The 12,971-nt window shown below is 43.9% G+C and overlaps 1 protein-coding gene across 1 annotated transcript in view; it reads left to right on the forward strand.

Annotated features, from left to right (window-relative positions):
* Positions 1-660: 660 nt before the first annotated feature.
* The window catches only part of TARBP1 (TAR (HIV-1) RNA binding protein 1), a 110,455-nt gene continuing 98,144 nt past the window's right edge, over positions 661-12,971 (forward strand). Inside the window, exons 1-3 of the mRNA XM_006868588.1 lie at positions 661-1,585; positions 8,091-8,188; positions 10,779-10,848. Of these exons, the coding sequence (XP_006868650.1) occupies positions 661-1,585; positions 8,091-8,188; positions 10,779-10,848 (1,093 nt within the window). The remainder of the gene's footprint in view (positions 1,586-8,090; positions 8,189-10,778; positions 10,849-12,971) is intronic.

The raw sequence follows: 12,971 nt of genomic DNA on the forward strand, positions 1-12,971 counted from the left end.
GGGTTTCCGAGGCTGCAAATCTTGACGGGAGCAGAAAGCCTCATCTTTCTCCCGCGGAATAGCTGGTAGTTTCGAACTGCCGACCTTGAGGTTACCAGCCCACTTTCTTAACCGCTATGCTACCAGAGCTCCTTTTAGGCCTGGAGGTGCGTCTGAATCAACCGTGTGTTTTCACAAAATTTCTTGACCATTTCAGATCCACTATGTCAGTTTCTTTGTCAATCGTACATGGCACAATTTGAGCAGAGGCTCTTGCTCTTGGTGATTGTGACTTGAGCCTTCTTTGTGAACCGTGGACCTAAGCCATAGGCAGGCCAGACTGTCCTGAAGCCCAAGAAAAGGCCAACATCCCAGCCTGTTTCCTACGAGGAGTTGAAGCAGCTGATGTAGACAATATGTTATCTCCAAGCAACCTTTTATTGCTATTACTTTCTAAGGTTTAAACAATTAACAAGGATGCCTTTTCTTCTGAAAAACAGTCAGGAACAGGGGCGGGAGGGATCAATATCTGCCAATAGCAAAAGGGGTTAAGGAGCCGCCAGCAAATCCCCTGTGCTGCGATGCGCGCACACCTCCGCTGTATCCGTGCACGAGCACGCACCGCACACGCGCAGTCGCTTCATTCAAGGTGTCTGGCGTTGGCGGCGCCGTGCGTGGTAAATGGAGTGGGTGCTGGCAGAAACGCTGCTCGCTCAGAGCAGGGACCCCCGCGTCCTGCTTGGGGCGCTGTGTCGAGGAGAGGCGTCTGTGGAGCGCGTGGAGACCTTGCGGTTTCTTCTCCAGCGGCTAGAGGACGAGGAGGCGCGCGGCAGCGGCAGAGACGCGGGCGCGTATCCTTCGGCGCAGTTGCAGGAGGCTGCAAGCGAGGCTGCGGTCGGGTACCTAGTGCCGCTATTGCGGGGCCGCGGCCCGGAGCTACCGCGCCTCCGCCGCCGCGTCCTGAGGGCGGCCGCCGGGGGCCTACGCTCGTGCGTCCGCCTTACCGGGGGCCAGCAGTGGGCTGCCGCGCTGGCCGAAGAGGCCCTGCGCGACCTGTCTGCTGTGCAGCCACATGCCCCGGACGCCTCCTGCAGACCCGGCGCGTCAGGCGCCGAGGCGGCCGTGGAGGTGCTGGTGGCCCTCGGCCCCTGTCTGAGGCCGCGTGAGGATGGGGCGCTGCTGGAGCGGATGGTGCAGACCGCCCTGGCCCTGGCGCTAGGCGAAGCCGAGACCGGGCCGGCGGAGGAGGTGGCGGCGTTGGCGGCTGGGAGGCTGCTGCCGGCGCTGGGTCGGGTCAGCGAGGATGCCCTGCGGGCCGTGTGGGCGGGACTGCGGGCTGGGGCCTCGGACCCGGGCGCCGGACTGCTGGATGTCGGCCGCCGGCTGCAGGTGCTGAGCGCCCTGGCTGAGAAGCTGCTGCCGGAGAGACCCGAGGCAGGCGTGGACGCCCGGCGGTGCTGGCATTTCTGGAGGACCGTGCAGGCGGGACTGGTCCAGGCCGAGGACGCGCTCACGCGCAAGAGGGCTCGCTATGTGCTGCTCAGGGCGGTGGAGGTGTCGGCGGAGCTGGGGGATAACTGCGCGTGTACGGCCCGGAATGGAAACGGTACTTACCTCTGCCCCAATCCCACACTTAGTTTACCTCCCGGGTGGGCGAAGGCTGCGACGGGCCCACCTGCTTCTGAAAACCAGCTCCACGACTTTTGCAGAATTGGCTTATTTCACGTGGCCCCTCTAACGTGTGAACACCTTGGAACCTCTCCTCGAAATGCGTTCTGAATGTGACACTAATTACTACAATTTTGAACAGTCTGCATTTCCTAAACTTTCTAACCTAGAGCAAGGTAAAATACTGCCCGTGTGAAATAATATGGCTAAGTCTATAGAGAATGTTTAGACCCAAATTTCGACTCCGTCTGGTAGATCCCTTCCTGTAGAAAAGAAAGAATAACATCCATCAGATTGAAAGGAAACGTTTTGATTGTTATGGGCAGTTTGAAATAAGCGTTGATAAAGCCATCGAGTTAGGTGCCGTTGGGCCTGTACCGATCATAAGGGTCCTGTGCACAACAGAGGGAAACCCTGCCAGCTCCTTTGGCAACATCATAATCTACGCATGAGCCCATTGCTGCCGCCACTGGGCGCCATCTGGGGAGGGGTCTTCTTGTTCCCCGACCCTTTGCTAAGCATGATGTCCTCCAGGGACTGACCCTTCCTGACAGTATGTCCCAAGCATGAGAGACGAAGTCTTGCTCTCCTGGCTTACAAGAGCACTCTGAATGTACTTCTTCCAACACAGATTTGTTTGTTCTGTTGATAGTCTATGGTACTTTCAGTATTCTCCAGCACTATAACTAAGTGCATCAATGCCACGGCCTTCCTTTTTCCTTGGCAGTAGCTATTTAGGATATGGATTTATTAATACTTGTTTAACATAGGGTACTTACTGCCACGGACTTGATAATGGATTCATACTATTCCCAAAATGGGGTTCTCGAGGCTATTATATTGACAGGAGCAGATGGTCTCATCTTTTCTCCCACATAGCCCAGACCTTGTGGTTAACAGTCCAGTGCTTTATGCACAGTGCCACCAGAGCTCCGTATATTATCAATATATACTTCAGGTTTTATATTTTGAGCTATAAATATTCCATAATAAAGTTTAATAGACTTTATTATAGGAAAAAGGAGCTGAAATAACAAGCCCTCTCTTCAACTTGGTCTGTTGATGTTGATTGCTTTGACAAGGATACTTAAGTCGTCTTAAATTCATTTTTGAGTTTTCAAAGCCCAAAACAGATTGGTGAAAACTTGTCTCCATAGCGAGAAAACTTCTTTAACTGTAGCTGGCAATTCATTTGTTGTCAGTAGCAGTTTCTGTGTGGTAGGAGTTGTAAGTAGGTTATTAGATTTTCATATACGTTTAAAAATTAGATGATGTTATGTGCTGTGGACTCCGTCCTGACTTAATGACTCAGTTAGTTCCCAGGGAGCATCTTGGTGGGTTGTAACCACTAACCTTGTGGTTAGCAGTCCAGTGCTTACAGCACCACACCAGATAGTACATATTTTAATAGTCCACAAATAGGTGATCAGTGGGTGAGGGTTTTCACTGGAAAAAAAATTCCTGTTAAACATGCACTTTAAGAGCCAGTCATTCTGCTGAGTGTAAGGCTAAGTTACCTTGTCATGCTTCCCCTTCCCCACATTCACTTAATGTATTTCAGAAAACAACCACTTGTAATTGATTAGTTTGATACTTACCGCTTTGCCTTGAAATAATGCTACCTATATAATACTGGTTTGGGTTATAATTTGGTTAAGTGGATATTCAGCATTTACAAAAGGATGACTTTGTAAATGTTGTTTGAAGTTGGGCTATGTAGTAAACTGTGATTATGTTTTCTTCCCTAAAGGCTTTTCAAGATTATTCCATGTAAAAATTGTTGTTAACGTTAAGTGCTGAATAGAGTTTTCAAGGTGGGTTTGACCTGCCTATTTTGTGGTTCGCAGTCCAGTGTTCATCCTATAGTGCCACACCAGGAGTCCATTTAAAAATGAATATATCACTAATTCAGCCCCAGTTGTTTACATTTTCACAAAGTCACTAGGTATTTTGTAAGTTTTATGTGGTGTCCTGGTGTGGCATTGGACTGCAAGATCTGTTTAAACTGCAAGATTGGTGGTTCAGACCCACCAGCGGCTCCTTGGAAACCCTATATAAGGTTGCCATGAGTTGGAACCGACTTGATGGCACGTAACAACAACTTAGCAACAAATGTTCTTGAAGAAGTGCCCTTATGTTCGCTTACATGCTCAAATCATTTCTTGTTACTACTGCCTTTGCTTGCTGCACAGCTGGCCTCATAAACCTCTGTCTTCACCATCATCCTAGGTGTATTCCTTTTACTTGATTTCTGTGTCGAATCTCTTGTTTTCAGTATTCCACACCTTCAGTTTCGTTTGTTCACATGTTCTGTTGGAGTGCATTTGTCAATAGTTTCCTGAGATAGAAAATTGTAAGATCACACATGTCTGATAATTTCATCAGTGGATGTTTTTATTTGTACTATTTCTATCTGATACTTTATTACTATAGTTTACATCCCTGAAAATCTATGCCTTTTTATGCATGTCAGCATTTATCACTAGATCCTTTAACATACCAGGGTAAGTTTAAAAAGTATTGCTGTAAAATCGTAGAAACCTTTGTTAAAAATACCAAAACGTGCAACTATCATTTCTCGGCATATCCTCCACATAGGACTATGCACCTTGGAAGGCAGTGTTTCACTCTCTCGAACCCTTCCCTGAAGAAGTCTGAGTTGTCCAATTTGCACCATGTCAGATGGCAGTTTTGGCATTCTCAAGGGCTTCAAAATCTTCCTCCTTTTAAATGTTCTTTGAGTTTGGGGAACAAAAAGATTATTAAAGGGGCAAGTTCATGGCTATTGAGTGGATTAAGTAAAATTTGCCAACAAAAAATTTCTCTTACCACAACCTTTGCTACCCTTAAAGAATGAGCAGGTATGTTGTGTAAAACAATTTTCTGCACGACTTTGCTGGTGTTTTACTCATCCATGCTGTTTTCAGTTCTGTTAAGACTCCTCTATAATAAGGCCCATGATTGTTCTGTGACCTTGAAGAAACCACTTTGGGATCCAGAAAAAGTTGTCATAATCTTCTCAGTTGGTCTTACTGCCTTTAATTTAACTGGTACAGCAGATCCCCTCGGAAATGACTATTTGGACTGAATCTTGCTCTCCCGATTATATTGGTAGATCCAAGACTTACCCTGGTTATGATTCTTGGTGTAAAATTGTTTTCATGAACATTGATCTTGGTTAAAAGGCAGAGGGAAAGATAAACTCTTTTGAGCTAGCTGATCTTCCCACAACTCTTTAGACAAAGCTGTCTGAGGCCAATCTGTTCACTTAAAATTGAAAATGCCGAACCACATGAGACTCCAGCTATTGCATCAGTGGTAATTCTGTGGTCTTCCCCCACCAGTTTCTGAACTTCAGCCAGTTTCCTCATTGGTTGAGGTTGATGATCTTCCCTCTCATCTCATCTTTGAGGTCTTAAAAGTCTTGTTGTTGTTAGGTGCCCTTAGTCGGTTCTTACTCCACAGAAGGAAACGCTGCCCGTTCCTGCGACAGCCCCACAATTGTTATGTTTGAGTCTACTGGTGCTGCCACTGTGTGTCAGTTCATCTCTTTGGGGTCTGGGGGGGGCCTTCCTTTTTATCTGCCCCCCTCCACTTTACCAAGCATGTTGTTTTTCTCCATGGACTAGTCACTCCTGACAACACGTCCAAAATATGAGAGAGGAAGTCTTATCCTCTCATCTAAGGAGCATTCTGGGTGGAAAACCCTTGGTCCAATTAAAAATTTGCTTTATGTGGGGCAGCATTCTGATGAATTTATTGCAGAGCTTCAGTGATATGGTTATGTTAAAATCTGATACTAACCTTGACCTCAAAATCATTTTTTTCCTCCCAGAAAATGTGTCCTTAGCTTTGAAGGCCCCCTGGCGTAGTGGTTACGAATCAGGCTGCTAATCTCAAGGTCAGCAGTTCGAAACTTCAGAGGTTCTGCAGGAGAAACACAAGGCTATCTGCTCCCGTAAAGATTTACAGCCTCAGAAACCCTATACAGGTCGCTATGAGTTGGTACTGACGCCACTTGGCACATGACCACCAACCAACCAAGGAGATGACGTATCTTACTGAGAGAATGTGTCTGTAGCCATTGCAGAGACTGTTTACACATATTCTGTCTGAGTAAATATGCAAGGTCGGTGGTTCAAGCTCACCAGCTGCTCCTCGGAAACCCTATACAGGGTCACTATGGGTTGGAATCCACTCGACGGCACTTAACAACAACAACAAATATACTGGAACCCTAGCAACAATACTTTGTGACTTACCCTCTTGGAAATCCTACGTAGGGTTGCTCTGAGGTGGAACCGACTCGATGGCACTTAACAATAACAACTTAGAATTAATCATTTTTTTCCACATCTACACTTGGACCTTCTCTAGGTCTGGTTTGGTCTCTATATTATCTGTTTGTTGACAGCGGGTGTTTTTATTATCTTGTTCTTTCCTGTCTTACAAAATTTTAGATATTATGTGTAAAAGAACAGTAGCAGTTGAAATAATTATTTATAGAAGTTATTCGTTTAGGGCAGGGAGGGGTTGTTGAGCTAATCTAGTCTGTAGTTGAGCTGGGTTTGGTTTTATGTTGGTATAATTAGCTTCAGTGCACTACAGTCTTCAACTTCTTCCAGTAATGGAGTGTTGCTAACTTGTGCTTACTGTGAAGGACCACATGACTTCTCTTAAGGCCCTGGGTACCTTTTCCACAGATGGGATCTGTCTCCATGCCTTTGCCTTTCCCTCAGGGGTAGGGCATGGGGCGTTTCATTTCTCCTCCTGAGCTTCAGTCTTAGACCCAGTGCATTTGAAGCTTGATTGGAGCCTTTTTGCTGTTTGTGCTCCTTCCCAGGGTCAAACAGCCTCTGCATCCTGTTTAGTGAAGTGGGAGTTTTCTTATTGCCCCTGTGGTCAGCTGAATTCTGTTGTGTACGTGGTAGGTCTTGGACACCAGTTTCCTGCCCCGATTCCATCAGTAACAGGCCGCTGCTTTGTGCCAGAGCAGATTTCTGAGCTTGAGCGGTTCCCTTCCCCTCCTGTAGCAGCAGATGGCCTTTGCCTAACGGCAGTTCAGCATTTGGAAGAAAAGTTATCTTTCTAGAGGCACCTAACTTTGTCTGGTATTAGGATAGGGGCAGGGGTGAGAATGTGGGAGGGTTTCCTGCCCCTCCTATCAGATTAATTCAGATAACTCAAAGAAGTTCAGTTTGAGGACTAAGGTGCGCCAGACCCAAGCCATGGTATTTTCAGTAACCTCATAAGCATGCGGAAGTTGGACAGTGAATAAGGAAGACCATAGAGGAATTGATTCACTTGAGTTACGGTGTTGGAGGAGAATACTGAAAGTCCCATGGACTGCGAGGAGAACAGATCTGTGTTGGAAGAAGTACAGCCAGAGTGCTCCTTGGAGGCCAAGATGGTCAGACTGTCTCACATACTTTGGACATATTGTCAGGAGGGACCAGTCCCTGGAGAAGGATATCATGTTTGGTAAGATAGAGGGTTGGAGAAAAAGAGGAAGACCTCCAGTGAAATGGATTGGCAGAGTGGCAGCAGCAGTGGGCTCAAATGTAGCAACAATGATGAGGTTAGCTCAGGACCGGACAGTAGTTCATTCTGTTGTGCATAGGGTCTGTTGTGCATAGGGTCACTATGAGTCGGAACTGACTCGATGGCACCTAACAACAACAACAATTAGATAACTATCCAGGGTACAGGAGGTTCCCTACGTGTTGCCCGTGCAGTTGACCATTTTGTACTCTGGCAGGAAGCGGATGACCTTCTCCCAGTTGTCCCTCTCTACTCTCAAACCTTCACAGGCCCTGTCTACCGGCATTACCCAGGGTCTGCTGGCCCGCCTTGTTCTTTGTCCTGGGGAGGCCTGTGGAAAGAGCTAGTTCAGAGAGTGTAGGATTCTCTGGGGTGGTTTCTCAGGGTTTCTAAGCTGTCAAGCTTACTCCTGCTACTGAAAAACTTGTCTATGTTTCTGTTTATTTTTACACTGTCTTTTTGGCCTTCCTCTATGCTGACTTGGTATTCAGGTTTCTTGAGTCTTGGATTTTATCTGCTTTTCAGATTTTAAATTTCGTTCCTGTTGTTCAGTCCCCTGTTTCCTCCATTCTATGGAGTTTTACCTTAAAAAAATAAAAACATATCTTACCTCTACAGTTAGGTTCTGAGGGAGATAAAATAAGAGTTTATTTGGGCAGATCTGCCATTTTATCCAGAACTCCAAATTGTAATTTTAATTAATTTTTTTTCTTTGGAAATCTTTGTTAGCCCTAGCAAGCCACTTCTTTTCTTGGCTTTGGCACAGTGGTGTACCTTCCATTCTTTGAGAGTATAAATTTAGTAATAATGCTATTATTTTAGGAATTATTTTCATTAAGAAATTTATGATATTTGCAAAAGATGGAACTAATTTTTTTTTTTTTTTTTTTAAACTGTGTCAGACCCAAGTCTGTTTTGGTGGCATGAGAAGAAAAAAGATGAGCTGCTAAAGTTTTGGGAAAACTATATGTTAATTATGGAAACTCTAGAAGGAAATCAGGTAAGCATTTTCATATTTTTAGCAAAGTCTCTATAGATGCAATTTTAATATGTTTAAAACATTCTGAATAAGCAGTACAAAAGACCCACTTGGATATTATTGTTGTTAAGTGACATCTAGTTGGTTTCAACTCATTGTGACCTTGTATAGGGTTTCCGAGGAGGGTTTGAACTGCTGACTTTGTGGTTCTCAGTCCAGTGCTGATCCTAGAGTACTACACCAGATATTAGTGTTGTTGTTAAGTGCCATGGAGTCACTTCCGACTCATAGTGACCCAGCATAGGGTTTCCGAAGAGCAGTTGGTGAGTATGAATTGCCGACCTTGTGATCCAGGGCTTTAGCCTGCAATGCCACACTGGGGCTCCACATCAGAAAGAACATGATAGAATTCAAACAGTTTGTTTTCCAGCACAGATTCCATTTCAGATTTAATGTAATTGTTTTAGGAACTGAAATCCTGCTTGCTTTCCTTTGGCTTGGTGGTGGTAGTTGTGTGACGTGAAGTCACTTCTGACTCCTAGTGACCCTGTATGGGGTTTCTGAGGCTGTAAATCTTTCCAGGAATAGACAGCCTCAGCTTTCTCCTTAACATTTGGCTTAGGTTATTATTTTTACAGATTTAGTTTTTAGTTTTATTTTCCCATGAATCTTAAAGTGTTAGTTTTTAGTTTCTAGACTTTGTTTATGAAAAATAAGGAAAAAGTGCATACTTCAGGGAAACTTTTACGTAAAGCGATTCTGAAGAATTTTAAAGGTGAATTAAAAAGTAAATAATTACCTTTAGTTCTATAGTTTTTCTTTCTTTTTTAGTTCTTACATGTGAACTCTCATGTTTCTTTGAGCTTTATAGTTCTGAGTTGTTGTATTATCGAATGCCATCGAGCTGGTTCTGACTTACAGTGACCCTGTATGGTTTCTGAGGCTGTAAATCTTTACGTAAGCAGAAAGCCTTATCATTCTCTCATGGAGTGGCTGGTGGGCTTGAACTACTGACCTTGGGATTTGCAGTCCATTGCTTACCCTACAGAGCCACTGTGCTCCCTTACTACTGAACAGTGGGATAGATTTTTCAGTAGACTTGGCAGTTGAGAAATCATTTGTAGTTGGCAGTGAATTACTTTTTATTGAATATAGAATTTGTAATCTAGAAGGTTTTAGTTTTAAGATGATCTGACCTATTGCAATGATTCTCAACCTTTAAGGTTCGTCAGAATCACCGGGACAGCTTGTTAGAATGTAAACTGCTGTCCTCTATAGAGTTTCTGATTCCATGGGTCTGGGGCAAGGCATATGCTCCTGATCGCTGGACCATACTTTAAGAACCACTGGTATTGGAAATGTTCCCGGTCTGCACGCTGCAGATCACTGAGAGACCAGCCCAAAGGTGCACCTAGAGAGAAAGAATCACTCTTCCATGCTAAATATATGTACATGAAAGCATGAAAAACTAAGAAAAATACTTATAAATTCAAGTCAAACTTTTATGGTTTTCCTAATTAGTAGAGCTGAAAAGCCTTCATTGTGTATGGGCACGGGTCATCAGAAGTTCTTCCTTTGTAAAAGGGGGTCCTCATTAGACCAAGTCTAATTTCTCACATTTTTAGACAAAGGAACTTGGCAGGAAAAGTGAAGTGACCAAGACAATCAGTTTGCACTTTTATTTGATTATGAATTAGTGTAATCTGAGAATTGACACTCGTATTTAGATTGAATGCTGTATATTGAGTGAAATATACAGAAAATTACAAAGCCTTACTTACCTGGATTTTGATGAGAGTGTTGAATAAACTCTGTGGCCGAGGCATCTGCAGCAAAGTCAGAATTGTATGGAGCGCACTGAACTTGGAACTGGAGTAACTTGAGCAATGTGAGTCATTGGAGAAAATATTTTAGTATTTTTTTACACCTTGAAATACAATATTATCACCTCTACCTGTTTTCCCAATACTTTTGAGGATTTCACGACCTACTTTCTGATATTGATTATTTTTTTAAAAACAACAAACCAACCAAACTCATTGCTAATGACTCAATTCCACCTCACAGGAAGTGATTCTGTGTTGCTGTTGAGCTGGGTCTGACTTGGAGCAACCTGTATAGGGTTTCCCAGGAGCAGCTGATGGGCTTGAACTCTCAACCTTGTGGTTAGCAGCAGTCCAGTAATTATCCAACAGCACCGCATCAGGACTCCACAACCACTATGTTGTTGTTGTTGTTGTTGTTGTTGTTGTGAAATGCTATTAAGTAGATTCTGGCTCATAACGACCCTGCGTAGGGTTTACTAGGAGCAACTAGTGGGTTTGAACTGCCGACCTTGAGGTTAGCAGTGGTGTCCAGTGACACACCAGGACTGTGAGTGACCCTATTATTGTAACTCTAGTCTAGATTATACCCATTAGCTGCACCACACTTTATTTGATATCCCTGGATTGCTATCATTGAACGTTGGAAGAATCAGGCTCCTTGTGCCTAATTTTTACACAGGGCAAAGAGCAGAGATGAAGGGCTGTTAAAATAAATACGTGAACGTTCCCTTATGTTTTTAAAGATTAGTTTTTATTTCATACAACTTTTTTTCTTTTCTTTTCAGATCCATGTTATAAAGCCAGTCTTACCAAAGCTAAACAATCTCTTTGACTACGCAGTGTCACAGGAAAAAGGTAATGTCTCCTTTTATCTCATCTTTTCTCACACAGCTTTTCACCGTACACGAGAGATGCGTGAAGCAGTGGCAGTGACGAGGCTCAAACATGAACCAGCGGTGAGGCTGGCGCAGGCTCAGCAGTACTTCTTGTGTTGTTGGTAGGCTTGCTAGGAATCCGAACTGACTTGATGGCATCCAACAGCGGTTTGAGCCCCTTGATTTTATAAGTATTTGCTCATAATAGAGTATTTGGAAAATGACAAAAGTATAAAGAAGAAAATAAGAATTATTCTGCACTGTTGCCATCTTAGTTACCCAGTGCGGCCATAACAAAAAACTGCTACGATTAAAGGACAGAAATGTGTTTTCTCTCAGTTCTGGAGACTGAAAGTCCTAATCAGGGTGTTAGTTCCTTCGGTAGCTACAAGAATCGTTCCTTTTAGGGCGCTGCCAGCTAGAGCTTTTGCTGGTGACACTCAGTACAGGATGTGGCTGGAGCTTGGTGGCAAGGAGGTACGGTTCTTTCTTGTTCCCCAGTCCACTCCCTTGCCAGCCCAGTGGCCAGTGACATCCCACCTGCCCAGCCTCTGCTCTGCCAGGGGTCTTGCGGTGGTCATATGATCCCCTTGTCTGAAGCCTGTAAACTAGCCCTGATCTGTGTTCACACTTTCAGTCTCTCTCACACCCAGCAGGAGACAGGTAGTGAGTGCCTGAGAACACACCGACATACAATCATCAATTATAAATACAATGAAACCGCAGCAACAACAGACAATTTCAGCTTACATGAAGAAACAAGAGGGTGTTTCAAATAAGTGACCAAAATACAGTCAGAAACTATTAACACCAGAAATGGTATTGGAACTACCTGATAGGGATTGCTTATCTTCAACAGTTTGAGAGAATAATCAAGGCAACCACAGATGAAATAAAGGAAAACACAGACAAAAATTTAGCAGAATTCAGGAAATACTATAAGAACAAATTGCCAAAATAATTGAAAAATATAACATCATACAAAAACAGCAATTAGAAATCCAGATGATTAATACTAAGATTTCAGAAATAGTTAATACATTGAAAGGGCAAAGTTGAATTGATTCAGCAAAAGGCTGAATTAGTGAGCTTGAAGACAAATCTCTCAATGTTAATCTGCTAGAGAAACAATCAGAAAAAAGAGCAAAACTATCCCAAGAAAGCCCAAGATTTATGTAGGATACTATCAACAGGCTTAACCTACATGCAATTACAATTTTAGAACAGGAAGAAACTAATAAATAAATTTGAGAAAATTGTCCAAGATTTGAAGTTGAATGAACTCCAAACAGGAAAGACCCCAAAAGAAAATCACCAAGTCATAATGCAACCAAACTTTTCAAAACCAAAGACAAGGAAAGAATCCTGAGGCCAGGTAGAAAAAAAGAGGGAAATGATCTACAAAGGAGAGTTAATAAGACCAAGCACTGATTTCTCTGCAGAAACCACACAGGCAAGAAGACAGTGGGATGGTATTTATAAAGCATTGGTGAATGCACACAATGGAATACTGTGTACCTTGAAGAATGATGAGACTGTGAAACACCTCATAACCTGGGGGAACCTGGAGGACATTATGCTGAGTGAAATTATCCAGCCACGAAAGGACTGATACTGTATGAGACCATTATTGTAAAAGTTTAGGAATAGGTTCCAAGACAAAAAGAAATTCTTTGATGGTCACTAGGGGTGTGAGCCCATCGATGAACTTAAACATGACAGCAGTAGTGAGGTTGGCCCAGGACTGGGCAGTGTTTCATTCTGCTTTGCATAAGGTCGCTGTGAATCGGTACCGACTCCATGTCACCTAACAACACAACAGCGACAGGTGGGAGGGAGGGAAGAGTAATTCACTGACTGCAGGGTAGACACCTGTCAGCTCAGGTGAAGGGAGGCTAATGTACAAGAAGAAGGAGGGTGACAGAATAGTGAAGACAGGTGAAGACACAGGGAGGTATGCAAGGACTGACAGGGATGGGGGGCAATAGTGCTTCACACACAACCCTGGAACAAGTGTCCTGGGTGCAGATACATGGATTGAGACAGGATGAATGGGTAAGGGAGGAAGAGAGACCTAGATTTTTATACATATATAAAGAAATA

This window comes from Chrysochloris asiatica, unplaced genomic scaffold (assembly GCF_000296735.1).
Source record: "Chrysochloris asiatica unplaced genomic scaffold, ChrAsi1.0 scaffold00119, whole genome shotgun sequence".
NCBI classification, from domain to species: domain Eukaryota; kingdom Metazoa; phylum Chordata; class Mammalia; order Afrosoricida; family Chrysochloridae; genus Chrysochloris; species Chrysochloris asiatica.